Raw genomic sequence first — 20168 nt, forward strand, 5'->3', positions numbered from 1 at the left:
TACACAAATTCCGTTTCAAACGCAACAACCGGTTCAAACACGGAACCGGATGTTGCGTTCGAAACGGAATTTGTATACGACTCTAATTAGATTCCGTTTAGAATTCGGCTTGAGTTACCTGGGTTCTAGAGTCGCGTTAGTTTGACAAATTAATTTCTAAAATTCTTAAATTCTTAAATTCTTAAATTCTTAAATTCTTAAATTCTTAAATTCTTAAATTCTCAAATTCTTAAATTCTTAAATTCTTAAATTCTTAAATTCTTAAATTCTTAAATTCTTAAATTCTTAAATTCTTAAATTCCTAAATTCCTAAATTCTTAAATTCTTAAATTCTTAAATCCTTCTCCTAGACTTGCTCCTAGATTATTTGAATTTTTTTTAACTCTTTTAAATAGTAGTTTAAGTTGCAAAAAGAGGATTTTATCAGCACGAGTCCTAGCACGAGTCGTACATTTACGAACGAAAAATACGAAGAGTGCTGAAAAAATCAAGTTTTGCAACGAGTTCCATACAACATTTTTTGCAATTCCAAAAAACACACACTGAGTGAAATTTTATGTCATATTTTCATGTATTTTGTCAATAAATCGTTTAAATCAAAAAAATGTTGAAAAGTGTTACTTTTCAGCATTTATTTTGAAAAGTGTTGCTATACGATTCTGTTATTTTTGGTACAGAAAAGTAGGCTATTTCGTCGAATCGAATCGAATCGAATAGCAACACTTTTCAAAATAAATGCTGAAAAGTTCTACTTTTCAGCACTCAAATGGGTGCTGAAAAGTTGTACTTTTCAGCACTCGTTTCGAAAAGTAACACTTTTCAACACGATTTTAAACGATTTATTGACAAAATACACTCAAACCCCGATGGTTTGACACCAACTGTTGTCAAACGATCGGGGTCACGTTTTAGTTTGACACCCCTTTTACACGGAGTTCACACACACTACTAAACGTTTGTTTTGAAAATGTGCGTGAGCGCCGTGTAAAAAGTGACAGTTCGTCACTTTTTAGTTTGACTTTGACCAACCAACGGGGTACAAACTAAAAAAATGTCAAACGAAAAAGTGACCAACCACCGGGGGTTGAGTGTACATGAAAATTTGACTTAAAATTTCACTCAGTGTGTGTTTTTTGGAATTGCAAAAAATGTTGTATGGAACTCGTTGCAAAACTTGATTTTTTCAGCACTCTTCGTATTTATCCAACTCGGTGAACCTCGATGGATAAATGTACGACTCGTGCTGAAAAAATCCTCTGTTTGCAACTTGTTGCATAAACTACTATTACCACATTTAAAAAAATGGGTTAAAATTTTGGTTAGTAAAATTGGCTTGAAATTTTTTTAATTTCATTTAACACTTGTAGCACCAACGGGGTCAAAACTTACGCGAAGCACCAAGGGGGTCAAAAAAGTTGGAAAATGCATCTTCAACCGGCTGTATTTCGGCGAAAACTTAACCGATTTGGATGATTATTGTTGCAGTCGATCCGGAAGAATGTCAAGAATCACCTCCAACAAAGTAGATCCAAAACAGATGCGTCTACCTTAAGTTATAATAAAAAAGGCATTTCCAACTTTTTGACCCCGTTGGGGCTACAAGTGTTAAAAATTTTATTGTTTTAAAATTCAAAAATCGCTTCTGAAATGCCTGCATTAAGATAGACACAAAAATATCTGCGTTTGTTTCTCAAAATCTGTATCCATTTATACAGGCAATTTGCAGATATTTTGAAATAACCTACACAGATATTCCCCAAAATCTTCTGGCATCTCTGACCTGATGACTAAACGCTGTCATCGCTCTGTTTTCGTCGTTTTTCTTTATCAAAAACCTTTGTCGAATCGAAAATTTAGTCAGCGGCGACAAATCTCAGTGAATTGTGCGTAAATTTCATGGTGAAACCCGCACCGAAACCATGGAAGCCGTACCGCGGATGCCGATGGTCAGCTTCGACCTCAAGTCGTCCCCGGAACCGACCTCTTTCGAGCCGCTGAAGCAGGTTTGTTCGGACATGAAAAATGCAAATTAAATTAGCAAAGTCTCCTCTTCAATTCTGCTGGATCATTGAACTTTGGTGACATTTTTTTTGTTTGCTTGCAGTACATTGCGGAGTATTACGACGAAGATCCGGACTCGTACTCGAAGGAATGCTACCAGCTGGACCAGTTGCGGAACGCTGCTTCGCGGCCAACGCAGGACGTCGAGGGGACGGCGCTGATGAAGCGATATTACTGTCAGCTGCACTCGATCCAGAACCGGTTCCTGTTGAACCAGCTGCCGGAGAGTCAGCAGATGTTGCAGTTTGCCTGGCGGGATTTGTACGCCGGGTCGACGCAGAAATCGACAATCAAGTTCGAGATGGCCGTGGTGTTGCATAATTTCGGTGCCCTGCACACGCAGCTGGGCGCGGCCGAGGCCCGGTCCGATCCGGAGAGCATGAAGAAGGCGTGTACGCACTTTCAGTGTGCTGCGTGGGCCTTTGGCTTCATCAAGGACAATTACGCGCTGCTGCTGCAGGGCGATCTCTGCACAGAAGTGTTGATCTTCAAGCAGGCCCTTTGCTTCGCCCAGGCCCAGGAGTGCATCATGGAGAAGAGTTTGTGCGACAACCGCAAGTCCGGCATCATCGCCAAAGTGACCGCCCAGATTGTCACCTACTACAACTCGGCTTTGGCCGCCCTGCTAACCCAAAACGGCGAAGACGGCCGCATCCAGGACATTGTCGGCAGCAAGCAGTTCAAAGAGTGGCGCAAGTACGTCAAGTTCAAGATCTCCTACCTGTCCTGCATCCTGCTGCTCTACCAGGGCCAGCAAGTCGAGGAGCAGCAAAAGATGGGCGAACGCGTCACCCTTTACCAGGCGTCCTTCGACAAGCTGGAAGAAGCTCGCAAAGAGTCCAAAAACCTGGCCCACATCGACCAGGTCAACGACGCGCTCCAGTTCACGATGGACGTGGTGGAAGCGAAGCGCAAGTCCGCCAAAAACGAAAACGAATTCATCTACCACGAAGAGGTCCCGGAGCTGAGCTCGATTTCGGCCGTGCAGGGTGCCAATCTGGTGCACGGGATTGGGTTCGACGTGACCGATCCGGAAGCGATGGGCGATGACATCTTTCACCGGCTGGTGCCGATGAAGGCGCACGAGAGCAGCTCGGTGTACAGCGAGGAGAAGGCGACCCTGCTGCGGACGATGGGGACGAAGGTGAGTGGTGCAGAACTGATTCAAGGGCGTTTTTATTTTTTGTATACTTTGAATTGGATCAAAGCTTTTGGGGGCTTCCCCTATGATCAAAGAAGCGATTTTGTGTCATTGGTTTACCCAAACAAGTCTCCACCAAATTTTGGCACCTGCCCATACAAAAAAGATATTCGGAAATCTGTATTTTTTGAAGAAATTTTCTGAACGGTTGTGTATCTTCGGTAAAGTAGTAGGTATTGATGTGGACTGTTTAGAAAAAAATGAAAGAAGGGGGGGGGGGGGGGTCATTTGTTGATATATGTAATACATATTTTTTTATGTATGGAAATTTTGTTACGGGGAAGGGGTTCATTAATCCCAGAGTCTCGGCCCGAACCGAAGATTGGCAATGACGTTTTAGAATTTTGACAGTTTGGAATGCATTAATTACCATTTCCCGCATGGGTGATGTAGAAATTGTTGCACATGGCTGAAGTTGGGAATTTTGTAACTTATTTTGATTTATGCTAAATTTCAAATCTATATTTTTCACGTTTCTATATTTTTTACGTGCTCCTCATGTTTTTTAGAAAGTTGACATTTCGCTCGAATTATTTTTGACTTCGGTTTTTAATGTGAAATAACAAAAATAAAACTTTATTTGGCAAAAATGAAACTTTTGCTGACAGTGCATTGTTTTCAAGATTTTTTTTTCATTGGTTGAGAAAATTTCCAATAAATATAAATAAATATTTCAAAAGAGCATATTATTCATGGTGTCGATCCAAATCCCAAAATAAAATTCCCTGACTTTTCCCTGACCTCTCCAGACCACCAATTTATTTTTATTTTTTATTTTTTACTAACATATTGTTTGGAGCGTTTTTATGGTTTCATGCATTTTCCTTTTTGAATATTGCAAATTCAAGATTTTGAAAAAAATCAATGACTTTTTTTATTTTATTTTTTTAACGATGGATTCTGCAAAAACCTAAAAACATTTTTTTTTATTTTGTCAATCTTTTTTTTTTTAATCGAACACCCAAAATGAGCAACCATAAAATTGTCCAATGGTTTTTTTTTTATCTGGTGATGCCATTATAAATGTTGCCCTTTACCAAAAAAATCTAGAGTTTTTTTTGAATGGGTCCTTTAAAAGGCGCAGATCGGAAGGAAAGGGGTCAAGAAACAGCTTTACGAACAGCAGAACAAATGAGATGGAGAGATTTTTTGGGGCTTTTCTTAACCCTCTCTGGCTTGCTTTCGCTGCCGCTGCTGCCCACTTGAAATTTTTCTTGACCGGTTTCTTTCGAAGTGCATGCCTTACAAAACATATGAAACACAAGGACCTTTAAAGAAACTCTAGAAATAATTAATAATTACAATTGTTGCAAATTTGAAATTGCGATGAGTTAGTTTCACTTCATTTCCTAAAGAAAATTTAAAGTTAAAAGTTTTCAAAAAAAAAAGCAATTGAAAATTTGAATTAAAGTAAGAAGTCATGTTTAATTTTAAAATAGTTTCCTTTTGCGGAATTTTCAAACGAATTAGGCCGATGCCATTTTTGATTGTGTTTTTATAAAAAAAAACTAATAGTTTTGGAGACAAAAACTTGAACAAATATGTAATTTTGTAGAACCTTAAGAAAGATTAAAACAAAACTGAAAAACTAAGAAAAATAAACAATTTAATGTAAATTTTTCAAGTACATTTTTACGGTTTTAAAAAGACCTACTTTTGCAACAATGATTGTATTTAAAGTAAACGGTTTTCTGGATATTTGAAGAAAACATCTTCCCAAATAATTTCTAATCTCTAATCTAATCTAACCCTAGCGCAGCCAGTCTTTCGAGGGCATCTTGGAAAATGCCTTAGGTTGATTAACGCCTAGCATCCTCTTGTCATTATTAACAATTGCAGTGCTCCAATGCAATAAATTGCTTTGAAACATCACAAACGTTGAAGCGGCCAGGCCAACTGCGTAAAGTTTACCGCAAAGATGATTCGTTGAAGTGGATTGAGTTTGAGCACGAATGTTCAAACAGCAATACAGTTCTGAATCTACAGGGGAGGAAGAAACGTGGGGATCCCCCGCTCACGTTCCTATTTTTTGAGCAATTAATCGTTGGGAGCACCATGCTAAGAAGTTTTGGTGCTCCGGGACCCTCGGGGATGGGACATTGTGTTTCCACAAATGACCTGGACACTATTTGCCGTGGTTATAGCGCCACAACTCGCTAGAAAACATCTTCCTAAATAATTTTACAAAAAAAAAAAAAAACAAAATATATTTGCTATAAAATTTAAAAAAATAGTTTCTACCTTGACTAGAGCTTACAGACGATCATTCACACGATCAATAATTTTATAAAAATAAAAACAAAATACAACCTGCTCGAGCTTATCAAAAAGTCATTGTTTATCAAACTTAGATATTTGGGTGTTTTTTTAGATTCCAAATTTAAGCTCGATCTGACCACGGGAACTCCTCCTTGTAACCCCTTGAATGTTGTTTGGGGAAAATATGTGAAATGTAGTTGTACAATCCCTATGAAATCTCGGATGCTGGAAACAACTTTTCCGAAGAGACCATGTTTTATAAATTCTTGAACTCTCAAATTCTTTCATTTAAATTTGTTACGGAGAAATTGAAAAAAAAAACTCCGCGCCATCCCAAAACCTAATCCGCGCCAAATCCGTCATTTTAAGAAAAATAAGTTTGCGACAAATATACAAAAGAGTTTCATAATAAATTCAATTTTGTAATCTCAGAACGCAGAATCTTGAAACGCTGAAAATGTATTTTTGCTAGGATTAGGTAAACTAGAGGAAAAAGCCAAAACAAACATTTTGGCAAAAAAAATCAAAAATTTCAACATTTAGAAATTTAGATCTAAAAACTCAATGAAATCTTAATAAAAAAAATAATAAAATTTAAAAATTGTAATAAATTATCGATCTTGAGGTTAAAAATTTAAGATACAGTTCATAATCGATGATCTTACCAAAGCGTCACTTAGAAAAATCGAAGCAAATTTTCCTACATCTTCTTCTCAAAATTTCTCTAACCAAAAAAACTCCAAAAACACTTCAAATTTTATCAGGTTTTCTGCAATCTAAGATGGTAACAAAAATGGCAGCATTCAAGAACCTAGGAATTTAAGAATTTAAGAATTTAATAATAATACTTTTTTTGTTCTCTTGATTGTTTTTATTTTATTTTTTATTTTTGAATATTGATATCTTTGTTTTTTGTTTTCAGCTTTTTATAATTTTTGATTCAAGCGTTTGGGATCTTTTAATTTCTTTTTTAATATGATTTTTTTGGGGTTTTTTAATACTATTTTTCCTAATTTTATTTTCTAATTTCTGAATAATAAAATTTGGAATGTTGGAGCTGTAATTTTTGAATGTTATGATTTTTTTTAATTTTTCTTCAAGAATGTTCAAGAAGTACACCCACTGGAAGGAACATGCCCGAAAAATAATTTTTGTTACATCCAAATGTCTGTATCTTCAGGAAAAGTTTGAAATATGATTAAGATTCACAAGATTAAAATTGAATGTATCCAGTATAAAAGAACAATAAATAAGGATAAAAAACATTACTCAAAACTTTAAAGAAATTAAATATTCAGAGTCAGTATGTTTAAAAATGAGTTGAGTGTAGTCCGTAACAACCCTGTTATTCCATATTGTTTTGTTTTATTTCTTTAATTCTCGAATTTAATTCTTTAATTTTTAATTCTATTTCACCATCCGTATTTTGCTTACATTTTAGATTAAACAAAATTAGACTACTTTGGATAATTTTTAAATCATAGTTCAGTTTAATTTTGAGAAAAATTAAAATTTAGATAACGAATACTAAAGTGAAATTTTGGAAAATTTTCTAGCCTTACATTTTGAATTTTAGAATAAGAATTTAAAAAATTAAGAAATCAACAATTCCAAAATATCAGAATTTCAAAATTTTAAAAATTTAGAATCTTTATGCTTTAGAATTTTAGATTATTTTTTTTTAATTTTCAAATGTTCGAATTTTTTAACTTTTGATTTTTTAAATCATTCAATTTTTCTGACAAAATGTATAATTTTCTGTGTGGTCCCTATATACTAAGCAAACGACCAATTTTAGAACAAATCTCTGAGAATGGTATTTTTTATATGAAGTTTTGCGTTCCTTCCGGACTGACCAATATAAAAAATTAAATATTATCAATGTTGCAAAGTTTGGCAAGACATTAAAATACATCATCAAGAGCGAATTTTCAAAAAGAAATTTTGAAGTAATATTTTTAAGATCATCGAAATTCCCTGACCCAGCTAAAAATTCCCTGACTTTCCCTGACTTTTCCAGGTCAAATAAAATTCCCTGACAATTCCAGGTTTTCCCTGACTTTTCCAGAAATCGACACCATGTTATTGAATATTTGACAATTTGGATCGTTAGTCTTGATCTGGGTGCTGAATAGTGGTTCACAAAACGGCCTCAATTTCAAACTGTCAAAGTGGAACCAATTTACTGTTCGCCAAAAGTAGAGAGTATTGTTATCGATACTTAAAAATTGTTTTATTTTTGCAAGATTGAAAAATGTGTGGCTTTAGAAGACATGGAGTTGAAGTCAAGAAATCTAAAGAAAGTTAAAAGCTAGATAGTCATTTTTTGAAATTATGAATGGAAGATTTTTATGGAGTCGATGCGGTTGTATCCATCCAGAAGCTGTTTAAAGTAATTGTTTGATTCCGTTTGAAAAGCTACTGGTTTAGTGAAAATTTTTCTCTGTTTGTTGGATCAGCTTCGCGAGAATTAGCATTTTTTTTTTTGCTGGCCAGAAAGGGCTGCAAGATTTCAAAATCAGCCAGGGAATTTATCTGCGACATCACAGAATGACACTCTCGCCGCAGTTCTTCGTCATCCATTAAAAAGAAAAACCTCTTCTAATCGATCACACACACACACACAATGTCTTAGGAAAAAATGTCAAAAACTAGACAAAATAAAACACATACTACTGATTATAAAACAGCTCATTTACCAGTAAGAAAAAAGTCATGCTTGTGCTTGAACAGCCTCCTACTTTGTAGATGTAAACAAAGTGGGATCATTCGAAAATCACGTTACGCATTCTCTCTATTCATCACCCAGGTCTTGATCCTAAAATTTTTATAGTATTTACACTGTCGGTAGTATTTATTTGAAAATTTTACACCTTAAAAAAAAATTACACTTTAGTTTAAGTTAGGAACTTTTTTGAACATAGGACAGTTATGCGTAGAACGGCAGTGTATGGGTTAACCAATGACACAAAATGGCTTATTTAGTCATGAGCAAGGCTCCCAAAAAGTTTGAGCCAATTGAAAATTATAAATAAAATCAATTTCCGGTTTTGGTGTAGTATTGCTTATTTTCAAAATATTCGATATTTTGTAAAAAAAATAACTAATAGTTGTGTCGTGTGAAATCCATGTTTTAAGATTATGAAAATTGAGAATTTTCAAAAAATATGGTATTTTGTGAAAATATAGTTGTAAAACCACTAATATTTTAAGAATTTTACCAACGTTTTGCGTCGTTTGATAACCACATTTCAAATTATAAAAATTGAAATTGAAAAAAATGCGATTTTTTAAAATACAAAAAAAATAATCTCTTAAAAATGTTTGCAGAGTGTCGCGTTGCTTGACTCGATTGAATATGTTTTTTTAAAGTTCTGAAAATTCAACTATTAAACAATTGTATCGAAATCTGGAGTTGTTTTTTAAAAGGTCCAATGAACCAATTATTGATACCCCTGACTCAAGGCGGTTTCAAAAACACCCAAAAAGCAAAAACTGGAAATTTGGTTTATTGGACCTTTAAAAAAAAACTCCAGAAATGTATTTTTTTTTATGCAATTTCGTCGTGAAACTACTTACTTTTCCTGTCATTCTTGAACGACGAAAAAGCCTACTTTTCTGTACCAAAAATAACAGAATCGAATAGCAACACTTTTCACAATAAATGCTGAAAAGTTCTACCTTTCAGCACTCAAATGGGTGCTGAAAAGTTGAACTTTTCAGCACTTGTTTTGAAAAGTAACACTTTTCAACATTTTTTTGATTTATTGACAAAATACATGAAAATTTGACATAAAATTTCACTTCACTTTCCGCATTGCAAAAAATGTTGTATGGAACTCGTTGCAAAACTTGATTTTTTCAGCACTCTTCGTATTTACGACTCGTGTTGAAAAAATCCTCTTTTTTGCAATTTGTTGCATAAACTACTATTTCTATACTGTTTAGGATAAATTTTATGCGCAAGAGAATTTTAAGGAACGCAATTTTTTTATTTGCAATTGGGTACTAAAGCCCTGTGTCAATTTTTATGTACAACGGTAAAAAACACGATTAAAAACCATTTCTGATCTTTTTTTTTCATTTTAACTCAAAAAAAAAAATTGACAAGACAACATTTTTTCGATGGATCAACTATGGTCCCCTTGGAACGAGCTGTCAAGTAGGAGCTTTTCTGTCAAGAAGGACCGCGAGGTTAATTTTTCAAAATTGATTTAAAAATCCATTTTAAACTCTTTGTGGTCGTACAAAGGGTCATTGTACTTAGAAAAATAAGCTTTATCGCTGTAAACAAAAATATCAGCAATCTAAGGTTCATTTTAGGACCCAATTCTGCTGTGAAATTGACAATTTTTCCTGTCCTTCTGGAGAAACGAAACGGCCTATTCTTCCCTACCAAAAATAAAAGAAGGGAAAATTTATACATTTCAATACCAGTGCTGAAAAGTTCAATTTTTAAGCACTGTAATGGGTGCTGAAAAGTTGAACTTTTTACCACTAGTACCCAAAAGCAACATTTTTCTTTTTTTTTTGTTAATTTACTAAGCACATGAATGTTTGACATAAAATTCATTTATAGAAGCGTTTTTTGGAATTGCAAAAAATGTTGTAAGTAACTCGGTGCAAAACTTGATTTTTTCAGCACTCGTCGTACATCCAATGAAGCCCATATTTGGGATTTTGGCTCAGTATGCCCACCGGAACAAATGCCCCTGAATGCCCGCCAAAAAGGCATTTTTGCATACATATTTTTTTTCTCAAAATGCCAATCCTAAAAAAAAAAAAAAATGCAAAATTATTTTACCCTCCCCAGGTCGAGGACAAGGACGCCGAGCTGGCTTCGTTCATGAGCTCGCTCAGCCTGGACTCGATCAACCTGCAGCACCCGTCCGGCGCCAACGAGTCCCGCCTGCCGCAGGGTCTGGTCGACCGGTGCGCCGACCTGAACGCCAAACCCAGCGCCATCCCCGATCTGGTGCAGTCCATGTCCAGCCTGGCGGAGACCTGCTCGGACGTGGAGGTGATGCTGAAGGAGATTAAGCAGCTGCTGCGCCAGGACGAGATCCAGGAGGAAGGGTATCAGGCGAAGATTGGGCAGCGGTCGAACGGGGGTGGGCACATTGCGGAGTTGGCGAGGGAGTTTGCGAAATATCAGGAGGCGCATAATAAGGCTGGGGAGAGTAACGATACGCTGCGGAAGGCGATGGGACTGCACGTGCATAACTTGAAGATTTTGGCGCAGCCGTTGAAGGATATTAAGGAGCAGATTCCGGCGAGTGGGGAGCAGTTTGACGAGGGGACGCTGAAGGAGTTGAGGGGGATTTTGGGGAAGGTTAATGAGATGAAGAAGCAGCGGGGCAAGTTGTACGGGGAGTTGAGGGTGAACATTACGAACGACGATATTACGTCGCAGTTGATTGCGCTGGAAAGTGGCGGGTCGGATGGGAAGAAACGGATGCAGGAGCTGTTTAGGAAGGAGTTGGGCAAGCACGATCAGCTGGTGGCGCTGCTGGATGCGAACTTGAAGGCGCAGGGGAATATCTTGAAGGCGTTGACGGATATTTACGCGCGTTGTGCGCCGATCATCAAGGGGATCAGTGAGTCGAAGACGAAGCGGGAGCAGTTCTTTTCGTCGCTGCAGGGATCGTACGATGTTTATGAGGATTTGCTGTCGAAGAGTGCGAAGGGGTTGGAGTTTTACAAGAAGTTGCAGGGGAATGTGCAGAAGTTGTACTCGCGGGTGAAGGCCGCTTGCGACGTTCAGGACGAGGAGAGGAACCAGAAGCTGAAGTCGAGTAATTTGATGAAGAAGCAGCAGGACGTGGTGAAGGAGGTTCCGAAGGTTTCTGGGGGTGGTGGAGGCGGTCCGAAGTTGAAGGACTACTTGAAGAGCGGGAATATTACGCTGGGGTCGATCAAGGCTTCCGGGGTTGATACGAACGCGACTTCCGCGTACATTCCAACGGTGCGTCCTGCTCCGGTTGGTTCGGAGAGTACGGCACCGACGTCGAGTTCTGGTGCGGGGGCGTACTACCAGGACTCGTACGCGAACTACAACTACTATTCTGCGGCGGCTTCAGCCGCCAATACTGCACCAACTCCGGACTACTCTCAGTACTACCAACAGCAGCAACAACAACATCAGATGACCTACGGTCAGACCATGCCCGCCTCTACATTCCAGTCGGCGCAACCGACGAACACCGTATCGCAGAGCCAACCTCCGACAACGGGTTACGTCAACCCGATTTACCAGAACTCGTCCGGCTATTACAATGGACGTCAATCGCTGGACTACGGACAATATCCGGCGGCGCAACCCTCACCGGCGCTCTCCTCAGCGTCTTCAAACGAAGTTGCGCCTGCGGCGCCGCAGCAACAACAGTGGAACTCGATGACCCAACAGTTTGGAGCGATGAATCTCCAGCAACCAACGGTAGATCCTGCCAGCTATTCGACCAGCTATCAACAACCCGATCTGCAGCAGCAGCAGCAATACGCTGCTCAGAATGGTCAATCCTACGCCGGTTACAACACTCAGTACTACCAACAACCTTCTCCCGTACCTCAGCAACAATATCCGCAGCAGCAAGCTACGCCGCAACCTGCGGCGGTTCAGGAAGCTCCCAAGGCGCAAGAACCGGTAGCGTCGTACCCGGCAACCTATCCCGGCTACACGTACAATCCTCAAACGGGCGGTTACGACTACACCGGGCAGTACAGTCAGGCCTCGTACACGAATCAGTACAGCGTGGCTCAGCCGACGGTCACGACTTCGTCTACGACGACGGACACAACCGCTACAACCGGGTTGTACTACGGAACTCAAGCTACGCCAATGCCGACTACCTACGACTACAGTCAACAGCAGCAACCTCAACAAACGGCAACCGTTGAACCGACTCCTTACTACGACTACCAGCAAGCTCAGCAGCTACCGGCGCAGCCGGTTCAGGACCCGTCCCAGCAGTACTATCAGCAAGGACAAATCCAAAATCCTTACTACGGCTACCAACAGCCAACCGTAGATCCCGCTGCAGCAGCTGCCCAACAATCAACTCAGTATTCCAGCTATCCAGCCCAAACCGCGACATACCCCGCAACCTACCCAACCCCCTACCAAGAACCACCCGTCCAACAACCTCCCCCTATCGAACAACCTCCGCCAACTCCCGCCGTAACCGCCGCCGCCCCAACTCCAACCCCCCAACCCGTCGTCGCCGCCCCAATTCCAAAGCGTTCCTCGAACCTGGACCTCCTCTCCGGCATCGACTTCACCCCGGCCCCCGTCGAAGCACCCGTCCTGCAACCCCAACAACCAGCCTCCGCCGCTGCCCCCGCGGAAGACGACATCAAGAGTGAAGTCCTCACGCCAACCAAAGCACCACCACCCCCGGTTGATCCCACTCCCACTTCCCAACAAACCCCCCAACCAACCATCGATCGCAAGCCCAGCCTGGACAACCTGTCGCTCTGCTCGGACCTCAGCTCGATCGACCAGAACTTTGACTGGGAGAGTGCGTCGCTGAAGGCGGCAAGACCCCCCGTTGCGGATTCGGCAAGTGTTGTGGCACCTTCGGTGCCGGCCAGTATCCTGGTCGAGGCGGTGCGCGATCCGTTCGAGGATCAACCCACCCTTAAGTGGTTCCACAAGGAGGTCGAGCGGTTGGAGAAGTTTTGCGAGAGCTTGAACGTGAAGACGCTGAACGGGACGACGCCGTTGGATGGGAAGTGGAAGGAGCTGCAGGATATGTTGGTGAGTACCAGCTTGAAGGCGCGTTTGAGAACATCCGCAGACTGACGGTGAGAATTTGTTTTCAGGTGAAGGAGGAATCCAAGCGACAGGTTGGGGTGGCGAAGCTGTTCCCCGAGAAGAATCGCTCCGTCGATTGCGTGCCGTACGATCATGCCCGGGTGACGCTGCCGACCGAGACGGACAACTACATCAATGCGGTGTACGTGAAGGTAAGGTGACGAGTTGGTAGTTTCAAATATTTTTCTATATCTCGTGACGGTGGGGCGGTACGACCCCTTTGATAACTGGATTTTTACTAAGACACGTATTACAGTGATTTGTAGCTCGAATTCGTTATGAGATAGAAATTTGGTGCCAAAGGCACTTTTGTGTAAAATTAGACGCCCGATTTTATTGGAAATTTAATGTACTTTTCAGTGTCTTGAGCAAAGTGAGTGCATAATTGGCAAAGGGAGCGCGTGGTCGTAAAAAATATTTGGAGCGAAAAGTGATTTTTTGTGATTTTCAAAGCCCTTCCTATATCATCGTTGATCGGAAGGCACGGCGTCGGGTGGATTGTGTTTAAATTTTTCGAATAAGGTTTTATTTTTTTGCGGTGAAAAGCCATTTCCATATAATGATCGAAAGACGCACTGACAATTTGGATCGTCGAGTTAATAGTGGAGCAAAATAACTGTGTGTGAGTGAGTTTGTGTGTTAACCAGAAAGACCTTCCCATAGCATCGTTGCTCGGAAGGCTCGCCGACGGGTCTCCTCATAGCGTCGTAGCTCGGGAGGCATCGAAAAGCCAATCACTTATCCTACTAACCCAAAAAATAATAATCACGTGATGCTTGAAGGAGATGCTGTGGATTCAACGGTCTCAAGCGGTATCAACAAGTATATAGCGATAAACTATGTACTTGATGAGTCTACAACTTCAACTATCGGACTAACATTCCTCCCTTTCGTTGAACTGCAGGCTTCTTGGGAGGGCGCCGGTATTGACTAATAAAGTAGGGATCTTCAGAGGTTACACAGTGAACGGATGGTTGGCTCCCACCAATTATTTTTGATTCATTGTTTAACTTCAGCTGATCTGTCAATAACGGAGTAGCAGCTCATTGGCAGTCAACCATGCTCGATTTGGTGTCTTGAGCAAAGGTACATAGGTACATTTTCCAAAAAGTCCTAATCATAACCCACAACTTTGCCAATTCGATCAGAAAATCTTTTCTGAATCTTAGAAAAAAAAAATAAAAATAAAAAAATGAACTTAGTTCACGGAAAAACCGATTTATTTCTTTATTACTAAAAGTTAAAATACCAAAACATCAAGGTGGTTAATCGATAAAAATTATTGTCGAAAATATTATCGTCAAACGAAAACATTAACGGTTATTGTTATCATCGGAACGATTACGATTATCTATCTATCTCGTAATTTCAAATCTATCGGCGATAATCTTCCAAAATCGATTAATTCAACCACATCTTGTAGTAATTTTAAAAGAATAAAAACTAAAAATTATTTTTCGAAAATACTCGAATTTGCAACATGGACATTAGGATGTAACAAAAACGACTTTTTGGCGGGCATTCAGGGCTTTGTTCCGGTGGGCATACTGAGCCTAAATCCCAAATATGAGCTTGATTTGACGTAACAGGAGCTGGCGCTCCACCCTTCAATTTTAAATAGGATTTAACCCGTAAAAAAGATTTTTTCAAAAATTTCACTTTTTGAGGCGTTTTGGCCACCAATGCGTTTACCAAAAACATCACTGGCGTGTAGGCCAGATCCTTGCGCATCTTTTGGTATATATAACATTGAAGTTTGGAGCATCCTGGAGCTCGGTACAGACCTTTAAAGTTTGGCATTTTTTTCGAAAAATCGGTCCCAGCAAAATCAAATGGCGTCTCGGGCGTCGCGAGGGGCGACGCATATCTTTTTTGCAGGGGCTGATTTTTCTAAAAAATGCCAAACTTTGAAGGTCTGTACTTCAATGTTATATACACCAAAAGATGCGCAAGATCTGGCCTACACGCCAGTGATGTTTTTGGTAAACGCATTGGCGGCCAAAATGCCTCAAAAAGTGACATTTTTGAAAAAATCTTTTTTTACGGGTTAAATCCCATTTAAAATTGAAGGGCGGAGTGCCAGCTCCTGTTACGTCCAATCAAGCTCATATTTGGGATTTAGGCTCAGTATGCCCACCGGAACAAACCCCTGAATGCCTGCCAAAAAATCATTTTTGTTACATCCTAATGGGTATCAAACGAAACGAATTATGTTATAAATTTTTACATTATTAGACTTTTTTCATTAAAAAAATCTTTCACAAAATACCGTTTTTTTTAAGTACTTCAATTTCCTTTCGAACGAAGCGACATTTTGAATTAATTTCTTCTTTATTTTTTTTTTTGTAAAAAAACACAATTTACACAAAATACCGTAGTTTTTCGAAAATACTCAAATTTTCATAATTTTCAATATGGGTATCAAACGAAGCGTGAAATATGCAAAAAGTGAAAATGAATTCAAAAAGTCGCTTCGTTTGATACCCATATTGCAAATTTTGAATTTTGTAAAAAAATGAGTTTTGTTTTATGAAAAAAGTCTAATAATGTAAACATGTACGACATTATTCGCTTCGTTTGATAGGGACCATCCATAAACCACGTGGAAAAATTTTTTTTCTGGAGATCTGGAAATTTTGTTGTCTGATAATATCAAAAACCTGGACAAAAAAATGATTCAAAATCAAGTTTAAAAAAGTTTTTGCGGTGCTGTACATTGTAATTTCAATAAAGTTATAAATATTTTTAAAAGACCCCAATCATGCTAAATATAATTATCAATGCAGAAAAAGGCATTTAAGATTGTTCTCAGTTGATTAGACTTCTATTTCCATTAAAATTTTGATGTTTTTTTTTAATTTTTGCCCCCTGCTTTTTCGGACCAATTTTGACATACATTTTTAAAAATATTTGCAACGGCCTAAAATGTATCAATTTCAAGCTATACCTTTAGGTTTAAATTTTCGATTTCTTTTCTTTTTTTTTGCATTTCAAAAAATTCTTGAGAAAGAGCATCCCTGAAAAATATATTTTTGAAAACCTGACAAAATTACATGGTTTTTTCTCTCAGGGACTTAAAAAATCGGGCAGCTAGTTTCTGAGAAATAGCCTTGTAAAGAATTCGAATCGAAAAAAAATATTTTTTTTTTCTAAGCCTAATAAGCCTGTAATTTTGAACTGACGCTATCTCGAAAACTATTGGTCCTACTTTGAATGTTAAAAAATTTAACTTTTGTGAAATCTTTTAATATTGTCAATACAAAAAATCTCAAATTTTAAAAATTTGGTCTAGAACAAGAAATTAGAGAAATTATCTATTTATTTACCTTTTCAAAAGTTTTGCTGGATTTGACAATTTTGAAAATAATGTTTAATTTTTCAGCATTAAAAAATCGATCCATAAGTTTCGTAGATATCGTCAGTTGAGAATTACGAGCTGATTTGGTGATACTTAGAAAAACTAATTTTCATCGATTCGAATTTCTTTGAAGTTGTATCTCAGAAACTAATTGTCCGATTTTCAAAGTCTCAGAGAGAAAATTGTTTTCGCGTCAGAAAAATATTTTTTCGGAGTTGCTTTTCCTTTTAAAAGTATTATAAAATGCAAAAACGAAAAAAAAATCGTAAACACAGTCCAGACTCGATTATTTGAAGTCTCGATTATACGATGTTTCAATTCAAATCGAAAATCGCTGAAAGGGGTTCGATTATCGAAAGGTTTGTTTGGGCCTCCGGATAATCGAATCGCAAACAAAAAAAATACAGTATTTTTTAATTTTCTTACATTAAACATCAAATTCGAGTCATGGGACCCCATTTTAGTCAAATTTGAATGGTTAATTGCTGGGTGATGAATAGAGAGAATGCGTAACGTGGTTTTCGAATGATCCCACTTTGTTTACATCTATAAAGTAGGAGGCTGTTCAAGCACAAGCATGACTTTTTTCTTACTGGCAAATGAGCTGTTTTATAATCAGTAGTATTTCTGGAGTTTTTTTTGAAAGGGACCAATAAACCAAATTTTCAGTTTTTGCTTTTTGGGTGTTTTTTAATACCCCTGACTCAAGGCGGTTCTAAAAACACCCAAAAAGCAAAAACTGGAAATTTGGTTTATTGGACCTTTTCAAAAAAAAAACTCCAGATTTGTTCTTTTTTGTCTAGTTTTTTACTTTTTTTGCTGGTAAATTGTGTGTGTTTTTAAGTTTTTGAGTGATTAGAAGAGGTTTTTCTTTTTTACGGGTGACGAAGATTAATTTTCTGGCTGATTCTGGAATCATGCAGCTTTTCCTGGTCCAGCGAAAAAACATCTCTAATTCTAGCGAAGCTGATCCAACAAACAGAGCAAATTTTCACTAAACCAGTAGGTTTTTAAACGAATTAAACAATGAATTGTGGTTTTAGCAGAATGCATTACTATTGTATTCATAGTAAACAATGAAGACAGCTTCTGGATGAATACAACCGCATCGACTCCGTAAACAACTTCCATTCATAATTATGCGTTTGTCACTTCCACACCAATCGCTACTGAAAACTCTCTCTGTTACTCTCCCTCTCACTCCAATCGGGTTAGTACAGTGAATGACTCAAAGAGACTGATTGCGCCATGTTGCTCAAAGCTGACTCAAAATTGTCTACTTTGCTTTGATTATTTAAGAAATTGCTTAAACTCAATGTTATCGACAAAATTGACGGTAAAATGTGGCAGCGCAGGTGAACAGAGCGCCGCGCTGGTACATATTTTGTTAGATTCTCTCCTCTCTGAGCATACTTGTTTGTGACTCGTGTCGACGGACGGAGAAGCGATTGAGCAAGTCGCTAGCAGTTGGCGAGTCGTGTTCGCTCGCGAATGGTTGCGCGCTCCAGTCCGGAAAGATTCGTTCGGCGAAAACTCGATTTGCGAAAACGGAGAGAACTGCTCTACTCCATTTCCGGATAGCTTTTATGACGAAAAAACCTAGCATTTTCTTAAGTTTTGTTTCTCCAAACATTGTTCTCGGTATTGAACAAAAAAAAAAAAAAGTTAAAGCTTGTATGTGGCTTGGTTCTATTTTCTTACCTCTGCGTTGGCTTGGTTTCGTCATCATGATGACACGATGTGACCTACCTGGTGGCCTGTGGAATTGGCTTGTAATTCTTTGACTAACGCCGGTAACGCGGGACAGAGTTGAGACGGCTTAAAAAAGAAGCGCGACAATGTGGAAAATGGGTAGATTGTAGAAGGTATTGTTTTGATTCGCAACAAATCGAAAATCGCTGAAAGGGGTTTCTCTCCAAGTAGCTGGGACTTCAAAAAGAGTTCTTGAGTAGAGTTTTGTCCTGCCACGGTTCGGATTTTTGTGATGTGGCTTTCTTAGGGAGTTCTTGTGCTGCTCTTGAGACTTTTGGCTGCTTGGGTCTTCTATACATTTACAGCTTTCTTCTATTTATACATGTCACGATTTTCCAGTTTGAAAAGGAAAAATCATCGGTAAGTGGTTTCCTTCCTGGTATTTGTAGAAGAGCCAGTATTTGTTCTACGGGTTTTAAATTGTTGTATCGCTACTACTTGAGTTGTTACTTAACTCTTTGACTTCCTTACTTATTGAGTTTCCTGAACTTTTTTTTTTGCAGGACCTCGGCTTTGGCTGTCCCCAGATGATTTTGGCCCAGACACCGCTGCAGAACACCGTGAATGACTTCTGGAACATGATCTGGTCCCAAAAGTCAAATCTCGTCGTTTGTTTGCACACCCCAACGGAGGTTTGTCCTAGAAATCGCTACAAATCTTGACATAATTTGCTAAAATTTCGCATTTCCCACAGATCCTGGACACCTTCTGGCCGACGGAGCCGAACCAGGAGCTGAGCTACGGCGACGTGTCCGTCACGCTGATCAAGCAGTTTGACCTGACGCACTGCATCGAGCGGGCACTGCGCGTCACGATGCTCGGTTCGGACGTGATCCTGAACGTGTCGCTGCTGCAGAACAAGCTGTGGCCTCGGCAGGCTGGGGCGGCCGAGTATTTGCTGGGGATCGCGCAGAACGTGATCGGTGCGTACCGGCAGCAGAACCAGGGCCAGAAGCAGCAGCTGAAACCGTTGATCGTGAACTGTTTGACCGGGAGCGATCGGTCCAGCTTGCTGGCGGTTGCGGTGGCGGCCATTTTGGCGACGCAGACGCGGAAGCCCATTTTGATAAGTGAGTGCAAGTTGCTTGCAATTTTTGTTTGGATAAAATTGATCAACCAGCTTTTTTTCAGACATTGTGGACATTTGGTACCGCATGTGCTGCCAGCGGAAGGGTGCCCTCCGGGATCCGAGCCACATCCAGCTGTCGTACCAGATTGTGCTCGCCAACGGTCACAGTATTCTGAACAAACGTAAGTAGATCCTGTTTCCGTTTTCCTCAGCAAATTTCACGAAATTGTGGTTTTTCTTCCAAGGAGGCATCATGACCTCGTACCAGATGAAGTCGGTGCAGGCGACGGCCACGGCCGAAAAGGAGGAGGCCATTAACGACCCCTTCAAAGATCTGGATCCGCTGTGGAAATTGAAGTGAGCACCCACACCAGAAACAGTGCATGCTTTCCGGGTTTTTGTTTTACGCTGTTACACGAATGCGCGAGATTCGCGGGATATAAATTTTATTATGCATTCTTAACCCCCTCCCCCATTATTGTGTGGAACAAAATATTTATTAAATATTGTTTAGAGAGTGAGCGGTATCGTGGGAGGTTGGACGATTTTTCGGCAGTGCGGAAAAGAACTGATGTTTATTGGATATATATTTAACATTTACTAGTTTACACATATATTAAACACACATACACACACAAGTCTGGCAATAATCGAA

The 20168-nt window shown here is 39.4% G+C and overlaps 1 protein-coding gene across 2 annotated transcripts; it reads left to right on the forward strand.

Moving 5' to 3' along the window:
- Positions 1-1796: 1796 nt before the first annotated feature.
- Positions 1797-19879, forward strand: LOC120418195 (tyrosine-protein phosphatase non-receptor type 23). Of its 2 annotated transcripts, XM_039580501.2 has the most exons (9): positions 1797-2003; positions 2105-3205; positions 10335-13277; positions 13343-13486; positions 18784-18804; positions 18948-19076; positions 19139-19514; positions 19576-19695; positions 19759-19879. In XM_039580501.2, the coding sequence occupies exons 1-9, from the start codon at positions 1920-1922 to the stop codon at positions 19872-19874; spliced, it is 5034 nt and encodes a 1677-aa protein (XP_039436435.1). In that variant the 5' UTR covers positions 1797-1919; the 3' UTR covers positions 19875-19879. The 2 variants fall into 2 exon arrangements, with proteins under 2 accessions (XP_039436435.1, XP_039436436.1); XM_039580502.2 differs by lacking the exon at positions 18784-18804 and having other exon boundaries at positions 1799-2003.
- Positions 19880-20168: the final 289 nt, after the last annotated feature.

The sequence above is a fragment of the Culex pipiens genome, chromosome 2, assembly GCF_016801865.2.
Source record: "Culex pipiens pallens isolate TS chromosome 2, TS_CPP_V2, whole genome shotgun sequence".
NCBI lineage: Eukaryota > Metazoa > Arthropoda > Insecta > Diptera > Culicidae > Culex > Culex pipiens.